This window comes from Petromyzon marinus, chromosome 14 (assembly GCF_048934315.1).
Source record: "Petromyzon marinus isolate PM22_M1 ecotype Great Lakes invasive population chromosome 14, UKy_Petmar_22M1.pri1.0, whole genome shotgun sequence".
In the NCBI taxonomy this organism is placed as follows: Eukaryota; Metazoa; Chordata; class Hyperoartia; order Petromyzontiformes; family Petromyzontidae; genus Petromyzon; species Petromyzon marinus.
Window position 1 is genome coordinate 2,734,332 of NC_133680.1, and position 24,101 is coordinate 2,758,432.

At 48.0% G+C, this 24,101-nt stretch overlaps 1 protein-coding gene across 1 annotated transcript; it reads left to right on the plus strand.

The window, feature by feature from the left end:
• Positions 1-23,749, plus strand: LEMD3 (LEM domain containing 3). Its single transcript, XM_032954358.2, has 13 exons — positions 1-1,410; positions 3,778-3,812; positions 9,804-9,864; positions 11,499-11,575; positions 12,693-12,775; positions 13,449-13,594; positions 14,563-14,664; positions 16,386-16,488; positions 17,555-17,733; positions 18,449-18,530; positions 19,370-19,475; positions 19,597-19,675; positions 20,134-23,749. Exons 1-13 carry the CDS (start codon positions 39-41, stop codon positions 20,298-20,300), a joined length of 2,592 nt encoding a protein of 863 aa, XP_032810249.2. The 5' UTR covers positions 1-38; the 3' UTR covers positions 20,301-23,749.
• The last annotated feature ends 352 nt before the right edge of the window (positions 23,750-24,101 follow it).

Sequence of the window (24,101 nt, forward strand, 5' to 3'; positions counted from 1 at the left end):
CCCCAACCCCCCCCCCCCCGCATGAGAGTAAGAAGAAGATGGCGGCGCGGGTGAGGGACGGCGTCTCGCCTCGCTCCGCCGTCGCCTCCACGCGGCTGCCCGCACGCAGCAGGCTCGGCAGGCGGTCCAAGGACGGAGACGGAGGAGGAGGAGGCAGCGGCGGCGGTGGCGGCGGCTTCGATCAACGCGACGACGATAAGGAGAGGGAGAGCCGAGTTCAGCAGCAGCAGCAGCGTCACCTCCACCCTGAGCAGCAGCAGCAGCAGGCGAGGTCGGTAGGGAGGCCGCGAAGTCGGCGGATCGGCGTGGGCTTCAGCTCGGACGAGAGCGAGGGCGAGGCGATTGTGTCGCACCACCACCATCGCCACCACCATCATCATCATCCCGTGTCCCCGTTCCCATCCATTCCGCACCCGCCGCCGCCGCCGTCTCCTCACTCCCCTCCTCGCTACCAACATTCACCACCTTCTCCTCGCACGGCCGCACTCAACAACGGCCTCAAGCGCGACTCTCCGCGGTTCAAGGCCCCGGCCTTGCCGAGCCCCAATGGCCGAGGAGGGGCCAAGCTTGTGCCGCTGCAGCCTGGCGGCGCGGCCCTCGAGCACAGCCGAGGAGGCGAAGGAGGCGCCAATGGGAACAGCAGCAGCGGTAGCAGCAGCGGCAGCGAGGGATATTCGGCATCCGACGGCGAGGACGACGAGGGGAGGAACCCCACTGGTGCCGCGAGGTTGCACGGGGACTCGAGGAGGCATCAACACCCTCGCCACCAGCACCACCATCAGAAGCAGCAGCATCAACACCACCGGTTGCAGAGGCAGCAGCAACAGCAGCAGGCTGTGGGCAGAGGGCTCGTCAAGTCCTCGCCGGGCGTTGCGGACTCAGTCGTCCAGCAGAATCCGAGCGAGAAGTTGTGTGGGGCGCGTTACGTAGCTGATGGAACAAACGGCGGTGGAACTGGACGTGGTGTTGCAGTTGATGGCGTTGCTTGCGACGGAGTGGTGGCTGGTGGCCACGGTGGTGGTGGTGGTGGTGATCGTGCCACCAAGCAGGGTGACCATCACGGCAACTGCGTGGTGCGAAACCGGCAGGTTGCGGGGTCAAGCGAGACCCACGCACCCATGGTCACCACCACCACCTCAACCTCGTCTTCGTCGTCTACCACAACCACCACCACCCCGGACGCCAACCACTCTGGCACCAACCACACGCGAGCGAGACGCGGCTCGGAGACTGAGCGGGAGCTGCTTCGCCAGTTCAAGGTGGAGGAGGGCGAGGCGGTGACCCGCCGGCGAGCCTTCTGTGCCCAGTACCTGTCCATGCTGCTCCTGCTGAGCACAGCTCTCTTCTTCCTGTGCCTCGCGTTCGTCTACGTGAACATCAGGACGGCGAGCGAGCGTCAGGGCAACGCCAGTGAGTTGTTGAGGCTGGGTGGCCGTGGTCAACGTGGGATGGGGGAGGATGGTTGTGTACTGTGCGTGTGTGTTGGACTTCTTTCGTACCGTGCGTTCGCCAACCGCGCTAATAAGTCGGGGATGCGGGGGAAGGACGACAAACCGAAGGCAAAAAAGCAGTTCTAAAGAAAATGTGTTGGGTTTTTTTTAAAATCTGGATTTAAAAGTGCACGGCTACCAGTGGCTTCCTAATATCTGAAGGAAGAGAAGAATAGGATAGTCGGTTGTAGATGCAGACGGAGATAAGATAAAGAAGGGTTAGATTAGATCATCTGTTTAATGTTATGACCAAGTAGGAGCCATTTGAGACCAGGAATCCTTTTTGAAAGGGAGACTTGGGAGTTAAATGTAAAGGTTAGATAAGGTCATAGCCGGATAAGGTCATATCCGAGAGGACGTCCATAAGAATAGGATAGTCGGTTGTAGATGCAGACGGACGTCCATAAGGGAGATGGAGTGATAAAATACACTCCAGTGCAGGGTGCTAGGTGGATTATTACACGGCAAAGTTACTTAAGCTGGTGGTGCTTTGGAAAGCCCTTCATTCACGGTGGATTAACCACGGTTGATGATTTGCATCTCGCCTGGAATGCACCAATATCTCAGAAGCCAACTAGGCATGAGCCTGACTAGGGCTTTGGTGGGTGATCACCACACGTACAACAGGTTGTCATAGGGCTTGCAAGCATGCGTGGTTGGGCAGTCTAGCAACATGTGTTGTTCTGTACCTCTGATTCCACGACCATACTCCACACCATTGGGTTTGACGGCACGATGGGGGTGTTTTCACATTTGTGTAGTGTCGGGGAGGGGCGCACTAAAGGCCACCAGGGGCCGCCAGTGGCCTGCAGGCCTTGCAATGAAGACCGCTGCTCCACGCCTTAACCAACCCGTACTGACCAATGCGGTGAATTCTGGTCAAATAACCCCACGTCTCATTAAGATCAAGAGTCTGTTTTGCAAGGGAAACATTTTAAATATAATGTAGAGGGTAGGTAGGTTTCGTAATATGTGGAATCATAAGTCTATGTAGGTACCCTTTGACACCAGGCATTTAAATTTGGGTTTAAATTACTACATACGAAACAGTAAAATTAATTCAACGTGTAAGAAAGGCAGAGCGTCCAAAGAAATGTGTAGCACTGGGATAAATAGTAAAGAAAACCTTAAGCATTTTCATCAATAAATTGAAAAAGCCATAAAACATTCACCTGTTCACAAAAAGGTTATAAGCAACTAACTGCTATGTTGCACCAGTAAACAGGTGTATGTGTGAACTGACACATCTTCTCTTTGTAACGTTCTAACCTAAACCCAGCTCTGCTTAGGCAATGCGTTGTAGCATCCTTAATGGATAAGAAACTTGAAAAAAACCAACTTGATTTCTGGCACAAATATAGCTGACCCCAAACCAACTCAGACTCATTCCGTTACCTAAACTGATGGCATATAAACCAAAATGCCCAGAATTTTCCCGATCTCATCAGGTCTTGGAAGCTATGCAGGACTAAGCCCGGCTAGTGCTTGGATGGGCGGAATACATCCACAGATACATGGTGCCACCGGACTACTTGGTGGGCAGCATAAAGCAGTGCACCAAAGTGCATTGTTATTCTGTGTACTTCTATGCTCTCACATCTGTGCGGTCGGTGTTCACCAACCCCACACCGCACCAGCGTGGGTTACTTGATGGTCAAATGATCCCGCACGGCGTGGGGGAGGCCCTCGTCCAGCAGCGGATGAGAGGGCCTTCCCCCAATGCAGGCTCACGTGAAGCTGAAGCGAATGCTAGGATTGCAAGCGTGGGACGCGTGTGCAGTTTGGTCGCCCAGTCGTGGTGCATATTTGCTGCGACGTTGGGCACCTTTTGCCAAAACAGACGTATGAGGAAAATGAGGTCGAATGGGTTTCTTGTTTGAATTAAAGGCTCGACCCAACCCGTGCATTAACCCGCACGAGCATTAGTGGATGATAGGGAAAACCCACTTTTCAGGAAGGGGCAAATATTTTTTGCTGTGCTACACAAATATTTAATTGCCAATCAGTGGTCAAATACCACAGACCATTGCTAAATGTGATTTAGTCAACCTGCTTGTCTTGAAATGAGAAGTTTATATTGGGCTTCATTATCGCACAGAATATATTTCTGTGTAACCTGTTCTGACCAGCGTGGTGAAGTATGGTGAAAATAAATAATCGCCCATGACCAGCAATTGTGTGGGGAGGCCTTCATCAGTTGGTTGCCAAAAGGCTGCATAAAGAGTAATTTAAGAGATTAAACACACCTGTTATGTGCTTCAATGTTTTCTCTGTTTTTTTTCTGCAGCATCAAGCAGTGCTTGCTGTAACCATTCTGCCTTGGTAAGTTATAACCGCACCAACAACTTGCATGTGCCAAGACTAGAGTGTGAAACCTTTGGCAAAGATGAGGGACAAATCTTTTCACCTGAGGAGACGAATACGACGGGCACACCTTGGCATTATCTCGAAAAATAAGAGGGCTCGCATTAATGCCTCGTGTGATTTTTTTTATATCACGTATGCTTTCCTCTCACAAGCATATTGTGAATGGCAGGCTGCAGTTCTGAAATAAGACATGTGGCTATGATATTTGCAGTTGAAGGATAAATATTTTTTGCTGTCCATGTTGAAGTCAGTAGGCCTTGTGTGACACCGGGCTGTATTAAGTGAAGTCATGGGCCCTATCTGGGCCATAATTTGCTCAACCCTGCATTAGCACACGTGGTTTTTACACAAAGGGGCTATAACCCCCTGTTGTTAAATGGTCACGTTGTTGGTGGTGGTTTGTCTGGCAAAAAAGAGATAGGCTTCATTAAACCCACATTACAAGGCGCAATTCCAGCAAAGTAATTGGCCTAAATTAGCCGGCAAAACTGCGGCATTAAACTGCTGCTCATTGGTAACCGGGCACTGGAAGGGAGTGCCCTTGGGGTGGTGTGGGATAATTTAAAATAAAATGTGCCCCCCCCCCTTCTTACCATTACACTGTGCTGAATGCTAATGTTATAAATACATTTGTAACTTCAGAGTGCCTGACTCTTTTCAGCTGTCGGCTTTGCGAATGCTTGATTGAAACATAGGTTATCTGAGGCAACTTGTGATCAGGCACAGCTGCTGCTCCATTGTTGCCTCAGTTTTCCTGCTTATGCCGCCGCTTGTTTAGGTTTTGACTATTTACTCATTCTGATCAATACGAGTCCCCCTCTCCCCCACAACAGAGGTAAGCTGAGGTTAGCTACCATCTCCTTATGACCTCTATGCCTTCTCTTAATGTCAGCGCAGTTCATGGCGTTTCATAGAACGTTTATTGCGCATTGATTTTTTTTTACCAGTAAAAATTTAAGGTCAAAAGCTGAAAAGTTGAGTCCGATGTTCTGAAAGCCTCTCTCTCGTACCAGTGTTTGCCTGTGCACATGATATCTGTTCAACTTTGACCAGATTGGATGGTGGTTTTATGGGTTATGCCAGTATCTCAAACTGATGGCGCTGATTGCAGTTTAGCTGGTAGGTCAAAGGTCAGGGGCAACATGCATTTTTTTTCTTTTTCGTATGCCGAGGAGTTGATCAACTATGTTTGTGTTCATGTCCGAGGCTGGTGAGTGAGCCAGTGGATGGCGTCAGGAGTATCTTCTTGGTGACTATCAACATTTCTGCCAGTCAGTTATGGAAGCGGGCAGTGGCATTACTTTGTGCTTCTTTTTTTCAGATCGAGTCATTTCGAGGCTCATTGACTCGCATATTCTATTCTTGCCTCTGGCGGTATGTTCAGTAGCTAAATGCCTATGTTTGAGGTCTGCGAGCCACAAGAGGGCTTCAGGAGAGAGTTATTGTAGTTTTGCTATTCCTCTTCCGTTGATGAAGCATAGACTACGGTGGTGTACTATGTGGTCCATAGTTTGGGTTGCATGGTCATAATTGCACTATGGCTTGTCTTTAATCTTTCATATATTAAGGAGATGGGTGCATCGGTTCGTTAATTTTCTGATGTGGTTGATGGTACATCAGTGTCTTTGAGGAATGTCGAAGCCAGTAAGCAAGATATTTGGGTCTCGAATTAGGTGTTGATTCTGGATGTGCACGTTATTCCACTCTGTTTTTCAGCATTATTCCGGATCTGGGTGAGATTCTAGGAGGGTAACAGCACGATCCCAGAAGAGGGGAGTCATCAGGACTTGTCAGCTAAGAGTTACTTGGTGTGGACCAATCAGTTTCAAAGACAATGCATATATTATCATAGTATGTTTTTTGTCTGTATTTTGACTGCAGGTATTGTGGTTAATGCAGACATGAATCCTTGTAAGAAGATTTCAGTTTTGTTGCCAGAAAAAAAGGGGAAAACCCTATTATTACATTTTGGTACTGGCAAAGAAGGTCTAATGATGATGATAAGAGTTACATTGTTGAGGTCTTCATTGATGGGCGGGTTGTCGTTGGCAAGAAATCCATGTACATTTATTTTGCAGTTCGCATCTCCCTGCAGATATTTGGGGTAAAGGTTCACCATAACAGGAAGCCAGCGGATTTGTGTCGGTTGCAGTGTACCAGTTATGGTGCGCATCGCATGATTTACTTGCATATAGCAGTTTCGGTTACAAACTCTTGGACCAGGCTGGAGCGCGCAGTACTCTGCCACCAACTTACATAGAGACCCACAGACTTGAATACAGAGTTCTTATTTCGTGCAACAGGGTGTTGATCGGCAATTTCGTATGACAGGGAGTTGATCAGCAATGTTTCTATATTCATGTTGAGGTTGGTGGGTGAGCGAGTGGGAACCTTCAGGAGTAGCCTCAAGGTGAGTATCTGAAATTCTGCCGTTGAATGATGGAAGCGGGCAGCGGGCATTCCTATGTGGTCCATGGTTGTGAGACTGGTGACCTCGGTCGCACTCTTGGCTATTCTTAATTGTCCACCGGTGTATGCGATAGCCGCATATGCGATACGATGTTCTGGTGCGGTTCAATACAGGCCATTGTTTGCGTGGGTAAATTGAAACCGGGAAGTTTCTTCCATGGGGTCGGCGATTAGAGTGCTTGTTCAGAACATTGGCATTGTCCCACTGGGAGACAGACATGGGGTGAGCAAGTGAGGAGTTGACGGAGGTCTCGTGAACAGAATTACTGGTTGTATCACGGTGGCTGGCACCGGGTAAAGAATCGGCCTGTTGCCATAATATGGGGCGCCCAGCTCTTTAAAACCTAGGAAGTGGAAATATTCATAAAAAAGAGAACACGGAGGATTGAATTATAGTGTAGCAGCGGGGGGCTAACGATCATTCATTCCTGCTGCCCTGATGAGTGCCGCAAAAGGCATTCAGCATTCGCAGTTCTTTTACAAAAGCACTGTAGTGCCCTTTGCAAGCATGCCCGTTGCTTTTAACGCTTTCCAAAGAAGGTTGAAAGCAATTCATGCGGTCGCTCTGTCCGTCTGTGGCAGGAGGGGATCATGTTTAACTCTTAAGAGGTGATCCAATACGAACATGACTTTGGTGTAAGGGTTGTGTTGCTATTAGAGACTTACCCAAATCGAGAAAACCAAGGAAGGTGATCAAACGGTTTCCCCGGGCAGAGCCGTTATCCGAACGCCGGTGCCTCATGGTGGCCTCCGAACACACCGCTTTCCGTCTGCCTCGTGAAAATGCTACCGATAGTGTCACTTTGAGGATGAGCGTATGGCGGAAAGCTTAACAGAATCCACTCGTTTGCTTGATTTCCTTGCTTTCTTTGCCCCCCCCCCCCCCCCCCAATAAACACGGAGAGAAAAGTGATGATTACGGCACATACGCGTGATGTCCAAGCCAAGTTCCGGCAATGTGTATTCGAGTTCTGTAATGGGGGGGGGGGGGTCCTCTTTGCTTTGTGATAGACTTGTGTAGCTGGAATAGGTTAAGTCGATGTGCGATTAAGTGCTAGGAGGATGTGAAGGGTCTGTTAGGAAGTGGTGGGGGGCGGGCTGGCGGGCGGGCGGGCGGGCGTGTCCTGCAGCTAGACAGGAGACTGCCAGGAAATGAGGCAGAAATGTGCAGAGCTGTCTGTGAATTCGAGTCATGTGCAGTTGCACGCGTGCTTGTTCCTTGCAAAAAAAAAAGAGATGTCTGGCATTGTTCCACTTACACGAGAGATATCCAGTGACTCATGTCCAAGTCCGGCTACTTATTTGTGTGAATTCTGAAAGAGATTGAAGTTCAAACCCATTGTGAATTCCACTGAATGCGTTTCCTTTTTATTGCCATAGAACGAGTTAATTTTAAATGGGAATGGGGAAAATGCACTTGAAATATGTCAGTGCTTCGCAGAGGCTAGGTTTGAAAAAGGGAAAATAATATTCAAGTTTAGATTTTTTTTTAAATCGAGCGGAATTAAGTGTTGAAACATACAGCATTGTTTCGGCCTTATATGAGGTTTGGTGTGGCATCATCTGAAGCATGGTTGTAACACGTGATACATCCACTCCCAGTCTGTGCGACCGAGTCTGAACATATCCACAGTTAAGCTCGATGAATATGCATTGTACTGTAATGTAATTATCGGACCACTTGTGGTTTGGCAGTCTTTCACTGTGGCTCTGTCACAGATTATAAGCTACTTGGTACTCTGAATGTCAAGCACAGCATTCCTTTACCTTACTGTACTAAGTTAATATACATGCCACAGAATAAGCAGTTGACTCACTCGACAGGGCCTGATGATATCGTGCCTACAGTTTGTGATTGGATTAGGAGCCTCCGTGGCGGGGCGGGGGCATATTACAAAAGTGCGCTAGATTAATCGCTCCATGCAGGTTGCACCCCTTGCACATTGTGAGACTTTGCAAGTGTATGCAGCCAATTTGTAGCAAGAAAATCGAATTTGTGCGCCGCTATGGAAGCAGGAGTCGTTTGGGTCGTACTTGCAGTAATGCCTAGAAGTGTGGAGCCCTCTGCTCTTGTTCGTGCCCATCTGCCGATGTCACCGCCGTAACACGTGTTAGGGCCTCGCTGTCAGACGTGCGTGTATGTCCTTGTCATTATTGCTGGACCACCTGATTCTTTCAGTAATAGAGAATGCGGCCGATTTTGGGGTTGATACTCGAGTAGTCGGATAATGGCAAAATAGTTGGAGGTAAAACAAGTCTCACCTTACCTCATCGCCATTATCAGACGCGTCATGTTGGGCGTTGCTTATTGGGGGTTTCCCACCTTAAGGAGGCAGAATGTCACGGTCGTTTCCATTCTCAATGCGGCCTGAGCAATCGAGCTTACAAAAAAAGTAGTCGTTGACAATTTTTAGGAGATAAATTGACTTAATCGGCTGATCGTCCCAGCTTCAATTGGGATTTATGGTATTGAGAGCGATGGTTCAGCAGCGAGGGTTTTGTTTCCGTCGTGGCGTTCGGTGCCTTGTAAACGGAATGCTGCCACGGACCCCCGGGGTGCATAATGGATTGGGCAGCTGCGGCGGCACTGCCAGGGACGCGCGGCGGTGTCGGTGCGCGCTCGCTGGCGCTCGTTTGGCGGCGGTCGCCCTGGCCTTGTGCCGGTGACGGGTGGGGGGCGGGCGGGGAGTACGCCGGTCCGTGGGCCTGGCGCGCAGAGCGTCTGCGTGAGCGCCACTCTGTCCCCGCTGACCCCTGGATGTGTCTGTCCCGTAGATATTTGAGATGCGCACTTAGAGGCATTAACGTTCAATGCGGTTGGTTTATTTTAGTTTTTCTGCACTGCAATTTGGTTATGACAAAATCACTCCCGAGTTCACTCTGTCTCGTCAGATCTCGCGAACCAAGCTGGTTTTCGACCTGGTTTTTACTTGGATTGGGTTGTGAAATGGCCAGGAGGTGGTAGTAGAGCACTGGATACGTGAATCCATCTGTGCAGAGCTTTGAGTGTTATCGTTTCATGCCAGTGTGTTCTCTGGATGCTTCAGTTTTCTCCTGTTTGTCAAATGCGCAATACCATATTTAACCAAACATCCCAATACAGGAGTCTCCAAAAAAGTCTTGAGATTCAATTATGGGCAAATCAAGGGCGATTTTAAGTTAATGTTTAAAAAAAAACGTTGCCCAAGTCAACATAAATAATGCAATATTAATGACCAAAGTATTGGGAGTCTTTGTTGAATGGTTCCTTGTTAATATCTACATCCTCACATTTCTGAGCAGATTGTTATTGCATCATTAGCTTTAAAAAAAACAATGCTTGACATTGCCCTGAATGAACAAATTTGAGTTGTACGTATGCATTTAAATAATGCATAAATGCGCATTGACACCGAGCAGAGCACTGAAATGGTTGTGAAACGGTTGTAAGAGCCGGTTGTTTGTGTGTTGACACTTGCTATGCTTCTTCCCTGACAGGACGATGGCCCTGAGTGGCAGATCCTCAGCAAACTCTACGATCATCTGGCCACCATCGCCGGTACAATGACAGCAGCAGCAGTAGCAGCAGCTGGTTCTCTTTGACACGAGTTGTCTAGCTGTACACAATAATTGCAGCACAGCATATCGGATACATTTTATCTGTACATTCCAAATTAGCTGATAAATTATACGCTGATACTCCAGCGGTGTTTAATTTAGTAAAAAAAATATTTTGCCAAGGCAATGTGCGAGCAATTATTTCTTGAGCGTGTCCTCAAAGTTCGTGTAAATTTTTTCCAAGGCACTCAAAGAATCCAGTGAATAATTGAACCTAGAATTACCCGCGGGCAAGAATAAGTTGTTTTAATTGCCCATTTAAAGATGCACCCAAGTCAAGGTTCTTTCACTTGCTTGTAGACTACAGCAGTGCAATTAGTGGCGATTGCACATTTAGGACACTGCACAGGTAATTACACGTGAAACGCATGAATAACTTGGAGCTCATTACAGCTAAATCTGAATTGGCGCAGCGTAATTGTTGCGCGGCGAGCATAGCGCCCGATAGCCGGAGCGGCGCATGTGTAATTGAGTGCAAGGTACCCCCCCTTCCCCCACCTGCGGGTGCGGTCTTTTATTACCGCACCGCAGGGTTTCTGGGAGACTGTGGCAAGGGCCAGATTTCCCCCCTCGGGTTTTAATTTCGAAGAGATTTCTCTTGGGTGGGGGCAGTGAGCCACCACGGTGCCGGTAACAAGGGGGGCAGTTTCCGCATATTGGGGCAACCTTGGAGCAAAAGTCTTGGGGTCCTCCACATTTAGAAACGTTAATTCTTTTGATTATTTTGCTGCTATAGATGTCCAAATGATAAGCCACTTTGTTGAGCTGTCATTTTTGGCCCAGGTCACTTCTGACAAATAAGATAATACCTCAGTGGGTTTGACTGGTAGGATGGGAATGGTTTTGTTTTATTTGTATGTTTGGGTGATTTATTTACCGTTCTTGTACTTTGCACTACTATCGTTTTTTGTATTTTTTTGTAATGTTTTTACCCGCCCCTTCTGGACATTTGTGAAAAAGTGCTTCATAGCTCATCGGATTCCTCCAGTATAAATAAATATTCTGATTCTGCTCATGCACATGGAGTGTCATTTTGATGGTAATTATAGTTTTAGAAAATGTGGCTTATTTATGGAATGAGTGAATGGCACACGTACGTGAAACTTAATGCACAACTGTCGTCCCTGCGCTGATGAAATCGTGAGTTCGTCTGGGTGCATCCGACACCGCGGTATTTCATGAGCATTTCTCCCGTATGGGGAGAAAGTTGGACACAGTATTTATATCTAAATTACAGTCCTAGTTAGTTGACTCGCTGCCCACTGTTCAAGTGCCTGTGAATGAAATGTCCAGTATTTCTACACCGCATAATTTGCGGAGATACGGTAGCATTTAGATGATATTGGCATCAAATTGTATTGTAATGTATTAAAAAGTTAGTTCAGCTGGGTGTCAGACAATTCAATATTTTGAGCATTTCTCCCTATGACACATTACTTTTGCTTGAATTGCAGTCCTGGTTAGTTTATATGCCGTACCTATGTGAAAAGAAAAGCCACTTAGTCGTTATAGCAATGATTACTGGCATCGATAAAATGTCTGGACCTGCTCACAAACGCCACGTGTCTCCCACAGGTGACCTGGACTGCGGGGACCACGTTCACATCAAGAGCCGCAGGATTTCGTTTGTAGATGCATACGCGTTCATCACGGTAACTTTTGGTCGGCGCTGCACCATTCTCGCATCACGACACTGAGCGATCCTATATAGTCGGGGGAGGGGGTATGACATCGGTGCCATTTAACTATATACCCAAACCGGCTCAAGCCTGCCGTAAAATCACGTGACTTCTGTGTGGCCACCCCCACTCTAAATCCCTCCCCTCTCCCCCCACCCCCTGTGAAAACAGACGGTGCTCCGTGCGGGTCACTCTTCTTGCTCTTTCCTCATCACTCCCTCTCTTCCCTCCCCTCTCATCACCCTCTCATCCCTGACATCTTTGCCGGGTCATGCCTTCTCTTCCCCTTCCTGTCTGGCGCTCCCCATTTCTTCCCGCTCCTCATCTTGAGCCATGGCCACTTTGTCCGTCTTGGGGACTCTTGTCCCAGCGGCCCTACCCTATCCCAGTCTACTTGCTCATCTGCCTTTCTGTGCAACCGACTCTTCTCGCCTTCCCGTGGTATCCCATGAGCACAAAGTTGTATCAATCATTAATTAAGTTATGTGTAATGTATATACTATCCTGATTTTTTTCCAAATATAGTAATGATATAAAATCAGCTCCCGATGACCACATCACCCGGAATGCACCTGATCTCATTAGATCTTGGAATCTAAGCTCGGTTAAGTGTGGATAGTGCTTGGGTGGGTGTCAACTATGCACAGACAGGTTGTTATAGGACTTGGGAGGAGATGTGGTGGGCATTAGCTTGGGAAGAGCAGCAAATTCGATTAATTTACTTTTCGCCTATTCTTCCGGTCTTATCGAAACCTGCAGCTATCATCGTGGTAAAGTATGGTTAAATAAGGTGTGGGGAGGCCGTCATCCAGCAGTGGATTAAAAAGTGAGCTGTAGTCATGCAGCTGTGTGCAGTGTACATTGAATCTGCTACACCATTGCTATATTTTGCGAAGAAACACGACGGGGAGAGTGTTACCCCCTCCCACTAGTACGTTTTTTTTTGCTATGTTATCTCCACTGATGTGTTTGATGCTTTTAGACTCAAATTTTCTCTTGTGCCTTGGGCGTAGACACTGAGAGGTCTCCTAATTGGTGAGCGGCGGACGTCGTTGGCCGCTCGTAAGTTTGCGTCGTCTTTGTGTTGCAGTCGACATCCCCATTGGTCAACGAGTCGATGTTCAACGCTTCACTCCAGACGATCATCGGGAGCGAAGCCGACCTCGGCATTCGGTGAGTTTGCATCACCCCTCAACACTCTGTGCACAAGACAATGTGAGCAGGACCTCGTGTGAAAGATAAATATAGCGTGCTCCATGAATCGCAGAGCAGCCGGCTACGGGTTTACAAACGACGGTCTTATTCCCACAACTGATCCCAGCTGTGCTGTCGTCATCGCGTCATGAGACGAAGCATCCATTTCGCATCTCTTGCAGGGCAGTGGTAACCCTTCACGTTCGAGGAACGGTCCATGAAAGAGGATGTTGCAGAGCTACCTCTGAAATCCCTTGAAGTATCCTCTGGTCCAGACAGTAGTGGACAGCAGTTTCCCACCTGCCTTTACATGACAGTCAAACCTATATTTTTTATTCCAACCAAATTAGGTACAAAAGCAAATGTGATTTATACAATTTATTTAGTGCAGTTATTGGTGACCAGAACTCACTTTGATTAAACTGAACCCAAACTCTCAACGTTTGAGTCACCGGGCCACCTAGGCAGGTGGCTACATTTTGTGCAATTCTACAGTGCGATTCTAATTCACGGTGTGATTCTAATCCCGCATCTCCGTTCAGCTCGTTTGGCTACGTACGGTGCGAAAGAAGTTAGACACGCCTACATTTTAATCCGATTGATGCTACTTTTGACGTTCACCACCATTCGGTGTCTCACTGCGTGTCACCAGGTTGCTTGGTGAGGACACGGAGCAGGAGGTCGCGAACCTCGTGGACGTTCGATACCTCGAGTCGACGCACCCGCAGAGGTCCTTCATCTGCCGCCTGCGCAGGGCCTTCCTCACAGTGCTGCACAAGATGTTCATCGTGTTTGCAGGCGAGGGGCCACACACACACACACCCTCTTGCCACCTTTGTCGCCACCACCAGCACCGCCACCACACTTGCGGAGCCGCGAAGATAAACTAAAAACGACATTATTTTTTATTCTACCAGGTAAAGCCCACTGAGCTTTGCAGCTCTTTATCAGAAGTGACCTGGTCACAAGTGATGGCCCAACGAAGTGGCTTATCGTGTGGAAATGTATAGCTTGCCAAATACTCTAAACGCATGTTGATTGTAAATGTGGAGGGAAAAACCGGAGGACCTGGAGAAACATCCATGCAACCACAGGGAGAGAGACATGAAAACTCCAAATATAGAACTCACAACCTCCTGTATACCAGGCGAGGTAGTTACCATCTCGCCACCGTGGCAACATGTTAATTACCTCGGAAAGAGGTGCCAATGTGCTGTAAATCAACGTAGGCCTCACGGTTTGACAAATTTTTGTCAAACCCGAGTAGTCGGTAAGGGCATTTACATGGTGATGGATTATTTGCATTGCAAAATTATAGATGTATCGAAGTGTTACCATATCTCAAGATGTGGTACAGCAACAGTCATCATATTTATGTAATAGAGAAAGGCAGTTTGCCAATGGCAGAGGAGAAAAGGATGTTTTTTTAGCCTGAACATGAAGAGGCTTGGAATCAAAAGCACGGATGGCTGGGGTAAGGGAGCTGCAGATTGGGCAGCAGTTTGAAAAAATATTGATGTAGCCTAGATTTTGTGCTAGGATTAAATGCATGGCAAAGGTGAGAGCTAGTGATATGATTACCTCTAACCTTCAGGTAAATTCCTCAATGTAGATAATCTTATCACCTCTTCCCTATCAATCCACCCTCATCGAATCGATATTTGCGACATTTGCGACGCTTTCTCGTGACACCACCGGTTGAATAATCCCCATAGCCGTGTGCACACAGCGGTCAAACGTGGACGCGTGTTGTGTGCGCTTAACAGGTGTGGGGATTGTGCTGGGCGTGCTGGCCTACATGAAGTATCGCTGGCGCAAGGAGGAGGAAGAGACCAGAAACATGTATGACCTGGTCGAGAGAATCATCGGTAAGTGAATCACGTTTCTTTCTTACTTAATTTGAAAGCCTATAACTGTTATGGTGAGTTTCTAAGGCCGTTCAATGTCATCTTGCATTTATTTAAGACCGAAACGAGGAATTATCCACAATTCTGGCTATCGCCTGATGAAGCTAGTTGTAATTACCAGCGAAACGAACACGGTACTCGAATTGTAAATGTGGGTTTACTCTCCAACACACCAGTGTTCTAAATTATTGTCTAATTGGTATGTTTTGCTTACATGACAAACCTCACTAATTGGCTGTGTCGGGTGATGGCGGGTTTAACTCCACGTTTATATGTACGCGATCTAACCCAAAACAAAAAAAACTCTTATGAATCTATTATATTTTGTTTCTCCTGCAAAAGCATCCGTGGCGATGTTTGGTGATGCGAGAGAGATTTAATTTCACTTGACTGCAGTCACAATTTAGGTGTTGGAGGGAAGTACCTGCCACGTGTCGTGCTAACACGGTGGTTAAGTGCGGCCCAGCGCCTTTTGAGACGAGGAGAAGCCAGGTGTAGTTCCTTTGTTGAATCTCCAATTAGGTGACTTGTTAGGATCATCGCATGCCGGCCACTTATCCTGCCCCACCGGCTGTCGCTGCCTGTCCCGGCTGACAAAAGCGTCGAGGCGTCGAGTGGGTTTGAAATGAAATAGCTTGAAGGAGAGTTGGCGCATTCCTAATTGGCACAGTTACTCCAGATTCCGGGCTTTGAAGGTCGAACATATTAATAGCTTCGCTTTCGGTGGCCGGCTTTCGCTTTGGCTGTCGGCAGATCTCGCATGCCTCGAACCTCAGGGGGATGGCCCGTGTGCGAAATCTCGATTGCGTTCTTTCCCCCCACCCCCCCCGGGTACAACGCAAGTTAACACAGCGGCATGGGACCAGTCGCTCCGTAACACCGGTGCTGGCGGCTGCCGTGGTGTGCGTAACGATTGTTACTTTGCAACTGGTTTACATGCGTCAAGATTACGAAGTGCCATTTGTAAGGAGTTTGAGACATGACGGCGATTCTGTGTGTGCGTGGTTTTTTGTTTTCCGTTTTCGTCATAAAGTGCACATTGATGATCGCTGTTTATTCCTTGTGACATTTCTAACAAATTTTTTGACCTTCAATAAAACAGGAGGAATTATTTACTTTCATGTGAAAACTCAATATGCACAGAACATATTGCAACTAGAAATTACTGGTGTGGTTATATATTTAAATATAGAATGTTTAAATCTGTTTAAATACCATTATGTGTGTGTGTTTCGTGTAGCTACATGACAACTCATCTGCAATGCACTCAATCTCTTCAGATCTCAGAGACTAAGCTGGGGTTGAGCCTGGATAGTGCTTGGATGGGCAGCCACCAAGCATGACAGCTGTGGTGGCTATGTGGTTGTGGGCAGCAGAGGGCAGTGCAGCATGATACAATGATGTACTGTACTTCTTTGCTGCCCACCATCACCAATCCACACTGACGGAGCGTGGCGGCGCGGTCAAATAAACCCCGCAACCCGCACAGCGCGGGGAGGGCGTGATCAAGTCGTGGATTGTACGTTTGTGGAACGTCTCTCGCGCCGTACGTAGCCGACCGCGCTAATCGGTGGTGCGGAGAAGGACGACAAACGACGAGGCTGTAAGTGTACAGATAAATGAGGAGGGTAAATGGAAGATGTGCGTTCATTTGTAACTGAAAGGCCCGCTCGTTGTTGCAGACATGCTGCGGAGCCACAGCGAGAACTGCGTGGAGAACAAATCCCTGCAGCCCGTGTTGCCTCTTCCCCACGTCAGGGACACGCTCATTCCGCTGCAGGAGAGGTGAGTAGCTCGTGGGGAAACCCCTTTTTAGAATCGGAATCTTTACTTATCCTGGAGAAATCCAATGAGGCTATGAAGCTCTTGAAGACAAGGGCGGGTTTCTCAAAGACGATTCCGCAAGGGAAGAGGAAAGAGATGAGGAAGGGAATGGATCGGTTTGTGGGACAATTTGAGCAGTTGGACAAGACTTTCCATGAGAGACGAAAGGTTGAAAGCATCTTTCTTTGGACACCGAACCACCCATCCTCCCTCACTTATGAAACAAGCTCGGCACATTCGACTGATGAGAATGACAGTAGATGTGGGCAGCGGAGAGTAGTGGAGCACAATCCATCATACTGTGGTTTTATGCTCTTACATTACATCAATGCTCCCTGCATTCACCAACACGCACTGACCAACGTGGTGATTTGTTTTTTTTTTAACTTCCACGACCCACACGGCATCGGGAGGCCCTCATCCAGCAGTGGATTGACAAAAGGGGCTGTACATGTGCGTGTACAACAGCACTTGTTCCAACAGTCTCTGCGGCAGTGGGTGATGACGTGGCCCAGTGTGAGCGTGTTCACCACTTTCTGCAGATGTTCACGGTATGAATCAGAATATGTATTTGAGGAATCCGATGAGCTGTGAAGCTCTTTTTCCACAAATGTTACGGTATAAATCCAGCGACCGCCCTGATTAATACTGCGGTGAGCATTAACCGCAGGAATACGCTCCGTGAGTGGGCCCTTGTGTGCCGGCATCGTGTTTCAAATTTTGCCAAATAACAAAAAAAACGCACGCATATTACTCCCATTTGTTGACATCTATGGATGGAATGCGCCTTACAAATGTAAATAATTATTATTGCTCACAAATGTGGAAATCTGGCAGACCCCTCCTGAAAAAAGAATTGTGCGATTAAGTGAGGCTTTCCTGGATAAACAAGCCTAAATATGACAATGGAAAAAATGCAGGAGGATCTTTATTTTGTGGGTGTGTGTGACTACGCACACGAACGACACTTGCTCAGACAGTCTGCTAATGCTATACGGGGGATCTTTGTCTTCGTCTTTGTACGCAGGCGGAGGATGGGCCGGGTCTGGCGCCGCGCCGTGGCGTTCATCGCCGCCAACGAATCGCGCGTGCGCACGGAGCGGCAGCGCATGGCCGGCGAGGACTGCGAGGTCTGGCGCTGGACGCAGGCCGCGGCCACGGCTCCGCCGCCAGGGAAGCTGCCCGCCAAGATCTGGCAGGGCAAGGGTGAGCTGCTCGACGTGACCCCCCCCCCGCTTTACTCACCCGTGCACACGCGTAGGGTTCGGGCCTTTCGTATGTCCTGCATATTGAACTTCTTTCGCACCGTACGTAGCCAACCGTACTAATCGGAGGTGCGTGGAACGAACCACAAGTTAAATACAGCGTAGGCTTCCCAGGGGTGGAGAACATGCCACCACGGCCCACCGATAACATTAATGATAATTTCAACTTGTAACACACCGCCCTGTTATTCGCTCGCTCTGAAAGAGCGAGAGATCTACTGAGGCATGAGGAATCGCAGGCAAGCCGGAAGGCGGCAGCCACGCCATGAGCCGGCGCCAATTATTTGCCCCAGCTCTACGTGAAGGTGTTAGCGGACATTTACTGAGTGTGTTTACTTGCAGGAGGAAACCGGAGCACCCGTGTTTTCGTATCCACTAATCGGGTACAAGAGTCTCAAAAAATGTTTCTCATACTGGTTGCCATGTGTAGCAGTAGTTGCGAGTTTTGGCTTTGATTTTAATCGATGACTCATTACGTGCCTATCATTCAGCCCTAATTACAATGCAACGCTTGCCTTGGGAGTTTATCATACTTTACCCTTGAACATTTTTTTCTGATATTGCTGTAGTTTAATGATTACTTGGTGTTTGTTCTTCAAAGTGCATGCTGGCATGCTCTGACTGACGTGGCGATGTTTTTCTGTGCCTCTATGCAGCCTTCCACCTGGATCGGAGGAACTCCCCACTGCACAGCCTCACTCCCTGCCTCAAGATACGCAACATGTTTGACCCAGACATGTATGTACACTGTCTTAAGCGGATTAGCTTTCCCGTCTCGGAGGGGGAGGGGATGTATTTGTAGTGAAGTAGCTTACTTGCAACTGGAGTGGCCGCAGAATACAAATGTGCCTGTGTAGGAACGTTCGTAATCAATGCATACTCCCTTCTTTGGCGTGTGGATCAAAAACATATGGACATGAAAGAAATGAATTGAACTAAACCTGCGAAGAGGCACACGCAGATACGTGCTTGGAAACACATTGAGAGACAAAGGGGAACATAGGAATTAGACAACACGTGCTGGTTCATGATAAAATTTTGGCTGTTAAGAAAAATTATTTGGCTTGGGCAGCACGCGTCGCTCAGAACGACGGAGCAGCAGCCACGTCCGGGAGGCCATACGCTGACATGGAGCGATGAAACCAGCTCGTGTGCAGGTGCTAGGCGTGTTATATCGCACGATCATGAGAGACGGCAATGGTTGTTTGGCACGACGCGCGATGCTTCGCTCCTCGCGCTGGGACCTTCTTCAAGACCTGAATTGAGCAGGTCACGCCGTATAAACGAGGAGGCAGTAGTAGAACCTCCCAAAACATTGGGCGAAACCTATGACATGGCACATAGCACGCTGTGCATTCCGAGAACACATGGGAGAGCTAGACAGCATCTTATTTTCTCTGCTGTGGAGGCAAGGCATTATTATTCGTGGTTTGCTGATATTTTGTCATTAAAAAAATCCTCTTCACGGTTCTTGCCACTGGCTCTGCGGAGTCTCTGAATCTCTGTTGATGATGATGTTTTGCTGCTGCCGCTGTTGATGATAATGATGATGACGATGATGCTATTGTCCTCGTCAGGGAAATTGGGGAGAAATGGCACCTGTCAATCCACGATGCCATCATGGAGAAGTGCCACGACAACGGTGGCATCGTCCACATTGAGGTGGACAAGACCTCGCATGAGGTGAGCAGTACAGCTGCTGCGCCCACCCCACTGCCTCCGATTAGGACGGTTGGCTACGTACGGTGCGAAAGAAGTTCAGCATACATACACCGACTCATTCCGCCTTTCGTGTGCTACCCAGGGCTGCGTGTACGTCAAGTGCCTTTCGCCTGAGCACGCTGGGAAGGCATTCAAATCGTTGCACGGATCGTGGTTTGACGGTAAGGAGCACATCCATCACCCTCCGTGCCTGGAATGACATTAATTAATAACCGTGGTATCGCAGCAAAGGGTATTTCTATTCCTTGGTCGCCTTTGCATGCGCCAATCCCACATTCCTATGTCGGGAGCATAGAGGAGGAATTCAAAGAGAAAAACTTAGCTCCACTGTAAGCGATCGCTATGACCAGAGAAAACAAGAAGTGAAAGACGTTCATCCAGCCTTATCGTCGACTGCCCTGCGACGACTTTTGGAAGAAAAGAAAGAGAGAAATATCAGGAGGCAGTCTACCCATAGGAACAGCCACTTTTGACTTGTCACGAAGTGTTATTAATTCTATCGACGCAGGAGGGAAAGGTGGGGCTGGTGGCTTCATTGCTGGAGGGACAAAAGTGGTTGTTGTAAACAAATGACTGGCGTTTCCTTTTACGTGAAAGCGTGTGCCACTGTTTCCCGCAGGCAAGCTGGTGACGGTGAAGTACCTGTGGTTGGAGCGGTACCACCAGCGGTTTCCGCACGCCGTCACCAGCAACATCCCCATGCAGCCGTCGAACCGAGCGGCAAACGCGGCCCCCTCCTCCTCCCCCGGCTGCCAAGTGGAGAGGCACGGCGACAAGACAATCTAAAAATCACGCTGCTTCCTCACCGCAACACCTCGAGGCCCCCTCGCCTTCTTCAAACTGGCCTTGCCTGCCTCAAGTTCTCTCTCCTTCCTTGACCGTCCCCTGCTACCCGCCGCGCCAACACTCCACTCCACTCCCCCCCCCCCTTTCCCCACCACGCTCCCTTTTTACGCATGGGAGAAATCACCCGTTGAGTCGGCGTTGATCTCAGACGATCGCTTGATGCCTCGTTTTTCTGTTCCATTTATCCCTCCTACGGCTCGACTTTTTGTGTTTGACCCTTTGGACTACTGCCTGCGAGTGCCCGTATGTACGCTGCTATTCTGTCAAAGTGCAGTATTACTAATGGGGGTGGGGGGGGGTTTGGCATATGCTTCTTGTTGTAGGACCCTTGAATCCACTCTGGTCTACAGATTCCAATCCCATCTGAAAAATGTGCATTTTAAAAAAAGCCATTTTTACAATAAACTTAATTGAACTCAATTTTCTTTTACTTTTTTATGTAAGAAGTAGCGTCAACCTTTTTTACATGCGAGAAAAAAATTACAAAAATCTTTTAAACAATAAGTCTGATGTTTTCTTAACGAATACTGCAAATTGCGGTGTTTCGTTAAATATTTTTTACCTTGGATATGTTGTCGCAAAGGCCTCCTTGAAAGCCGTGGCACCCCCGGTGGATTGTTTCGCCATGTCCCCGTGCGAGCCGCAGCGCTGCTTGATCGCCGTGGGTCCACGGTGGGAGACGCGTTGTGTAACCGCCACGGCCTCCCTCTCTCGCTGGCATTCGTTTGCACAATAACGCCGGGGGGTCTTGCCTCTCCGCCTCCCCACAGGGGATTTCCAGGCTAAATTCCTCGCACCCCCGCCACGGTCTGCCTTTTACAATCGCCGAGCGAGAGACGCTTGCTGTCCGCCTTGTTGACTGGGGTCGGATCGCTCTGGACACCATGCTGTGTGTGCAAAAACACCCAAGTGTTTTGCAGTGCTGTGTGCGCTGGCCACCGGAAAGTAAAGCAAATAGGTTGCGAACAGGGTGATCCATTTTATCGACTGACCTGAGCTCGCGCGTGATTAAATGTGGTGTAAACAAGTCACACCCGCTACGTTGGACAGAGTGCATCGGGCGGGCATTGGTGATGTAATGGGTTGAATGAGATTGTTAGGAGACATGCAGGACGCTTCAAAATGAAGTTGTGCTCTCCTTATAGTTTTTCGCTTATTTAAGCGGAGTACCGGTAAGTGGATCGCCCATGTATTTCTCTTTCGGAGGACGAGAGTGTGTGCAGGTTGTTGCCAAGCGCGCCCCCCCCCCAACCCCCATGTCCGCTCGCGTGCAAGTGAGGAATTGGTCGAAACTTCTCAATTGCGGGACCCTCCTCCTGAGAGAGTCCCCGAGGCTCGGCCACGACTTCCTTGGATTCCAAAAAAATACAACGCTCTTCTGTACAACGCGAAATTGTCGTTTTATGACGTGTTCAGTCTGTTGAAGCGAGACGAAACAAACCTTGGGGCTGTGGTGGGGAATGAGCACAGGAGCTTGAGGATCCCCCAGCACACATGGTGTTTTAAAATTCGTACTGCAAGCAAGATACGGCGAGTCACCTAAGCTCCCGTATTACAATTTGTTCCTGACGGTCCACTCTTGGTGTTGCGTTTGCGATGGATTCGTTTATTTTAGTTTTATATCTATATTTTCCTACCTAATCGCATATATTGATTTTCGTGTTTTTTTTGGGACCTGTTAATAGGTTGTTTGTATTGGATGCTACCTGCGTTAGGAGAGTGGGGGGGGGCGGGGGGTGGTTGTTACAAATATTTTAAGTGGGTGCATCTCCCGAGTGTAAATGCAAACTGTACATTTTATTTTTCCGTCGGGTTATTTTGCAAAGATGTAAAGTTGTAATGGTGATGCTTTGTTTGCGTGCGCGCCTGTTGGGTGGCGATGTTGGTCCGGGGCAGACCGCGATTCCCCCATCCGGAAGCGCACTCGAATCTCACAAAATTGTATGAAACTCTTGAAACTGCTGAGCAACAATTGCGCAAAGTGTGAATTGAACAATTTTTTTTTAAAGGTCTCGTTTTTTGTACAGGTTCGGTGTTTTATTTTAAAGCGTTTTTTGTAACGACAGTGCTGAGATTGCAATTCCATTAAAGCCATTTTGTGACTGAAACCATTATAAAATGCGTAATTGCAAGGGGCACTTGCTTTTTTTTTAAACAAATGAATTGGACTTTGTACATTTTTAAACCTTTTTATTATTATTAATGCATTTCTATTTAAACATTTTGCCATTTGCTTCATTTCTATTGCTGTGCACTTGAATGCATTTGCATTGCCGTCAAGAAGTGGCCGCATCGCAAGAGTTTCCGTTGGAGCCGTGGTTCCGTTCACAATCGCGGTGCTTCTACGAATACAACAAACAAAAAAACCACCACGTGACCCCTTGACCCACCATTGCTCACGACCTCTTCTCGGGCTCTTGCAAAAATATTTGGCCCAAAAAAAAATCTGACCTCCATTTCCAGCATCTGTTTACAAAACGGGCCCTGTGAAACAACCTTGTACTGACAATGTTATGTGGTGCTTGGGTTTGGACAGCACAGTATATTCCAGGCTCAATTGTGTCTACAATCCCCTATTTACACTGCAGAAAAACCGCTTAGATGTCCCAGTTTATTTCTTTTTTTAAAGTGCGCTTTTGTTCACCAATCACCTAAAGCCGGTTGTGGAAACGTTGACGTCCCTATTGCATTCGCATGATTATAGCCTTCTGTTGACAGCTAAGCAGCTCCCTGTTATATTTTTCTTTAAAAATGTATTTCCAAAGTATTACAGCAATACCACCGCATTGCGTACGTGTACCTAAAGTGCAAAGACATTATTAGACAGTGTTACCCAGCTTGCGTACTGGCGATGCATATCTTGTTGGTGTGCCTTAACTACAAAAAGAAACTGCATTTCATGCTTGAAGAGGCTGCTGTTTGAATGTTGTTGCACGGCGTTTTTTTTTTAATAGGGGTGGTGGTGGTGGGGGGGGGATTCACGCGTAAAGTCATGTCAGTGTGTCTGACGTGTGTGTTCCTATATTACAAACAATAAAAAGGTGCTTTTTATTTTAAACACACGTGCGTGCACGCACGAGTGCATGTGGCGCGTCAGTTCGCGCGCGCGCGCTCTTCGTGCCGGGGACGGGGATTTGCGTTCACCTCGCTCCCTCGTTCGCGCACGTTTTGGAACACGGTTCGATTTAAATTCCGTGAACTGGTGTGAGTTTGGGGTTGGTTTGGCTTTTGGTTGTGGTGGCGGTGGAGTGCGCTCGGAACACGAGAGGATGCGTTGCGGCCGCTCGCCCCGCGTGGACGCGCGGAACTTTTGTCTAAAGGCTGCAGCCCTAAATTTGTTATCCGAGTACTGTACAAAGGTATTTAATTAAAAGTTTACTCATTTTTCAGACGCCGTCTCCTCTGTTGTTGTACAGTCACAGCTGCGCGGTCAGTGGTACAGGTTGTCCCGAAATTCGGAACACATACGGTTATTTCATTCTTTCAAACATTTTAATGTATTGTTTAAGTTTATATTTTATCTATTGATATATATTTTTTTCTTATTCCTGTGGAGGTCACCTCGTATGCGTCATTTACAAAACTGGACCAAGAATCCTGAATTAATTGAAACAAAACAATTGGTGTATGCTTCAAGATTACACATCTGTAATCTTTTTTTAAGTCCTAAATTAATTTCAAAATAATTCATGCATGCGTTAGTGTTCAGAGAAGTCCGTTGGAACATTTGTGAAATGGAAA

Bases quoted from the DNA above. Each gene is read 5' to 3' on its own strand.
- LEMD3 (XM_032954358.2), top strand. From the start codon at position 39: ATGGCGGCGCGGGTGAGGGACGGCGTCTCGCCTCGCTCCGCCGTCGCC. The intron at 12,776-13,448 runs GTGAGTTTGCAT...GCGTGTCACCAG, and splicing joins GAAGCCGACCTCGGCATTCG to GTTGCTTGGTGAGGACACGG. The intron at 14,665-16,385 runs GTAAGTGAATCA...TCGTTGTTGCAG, and splicing joins CCTGGTCGAGAGAATCATCG to ACATGCTGCGGAGCCACAGC.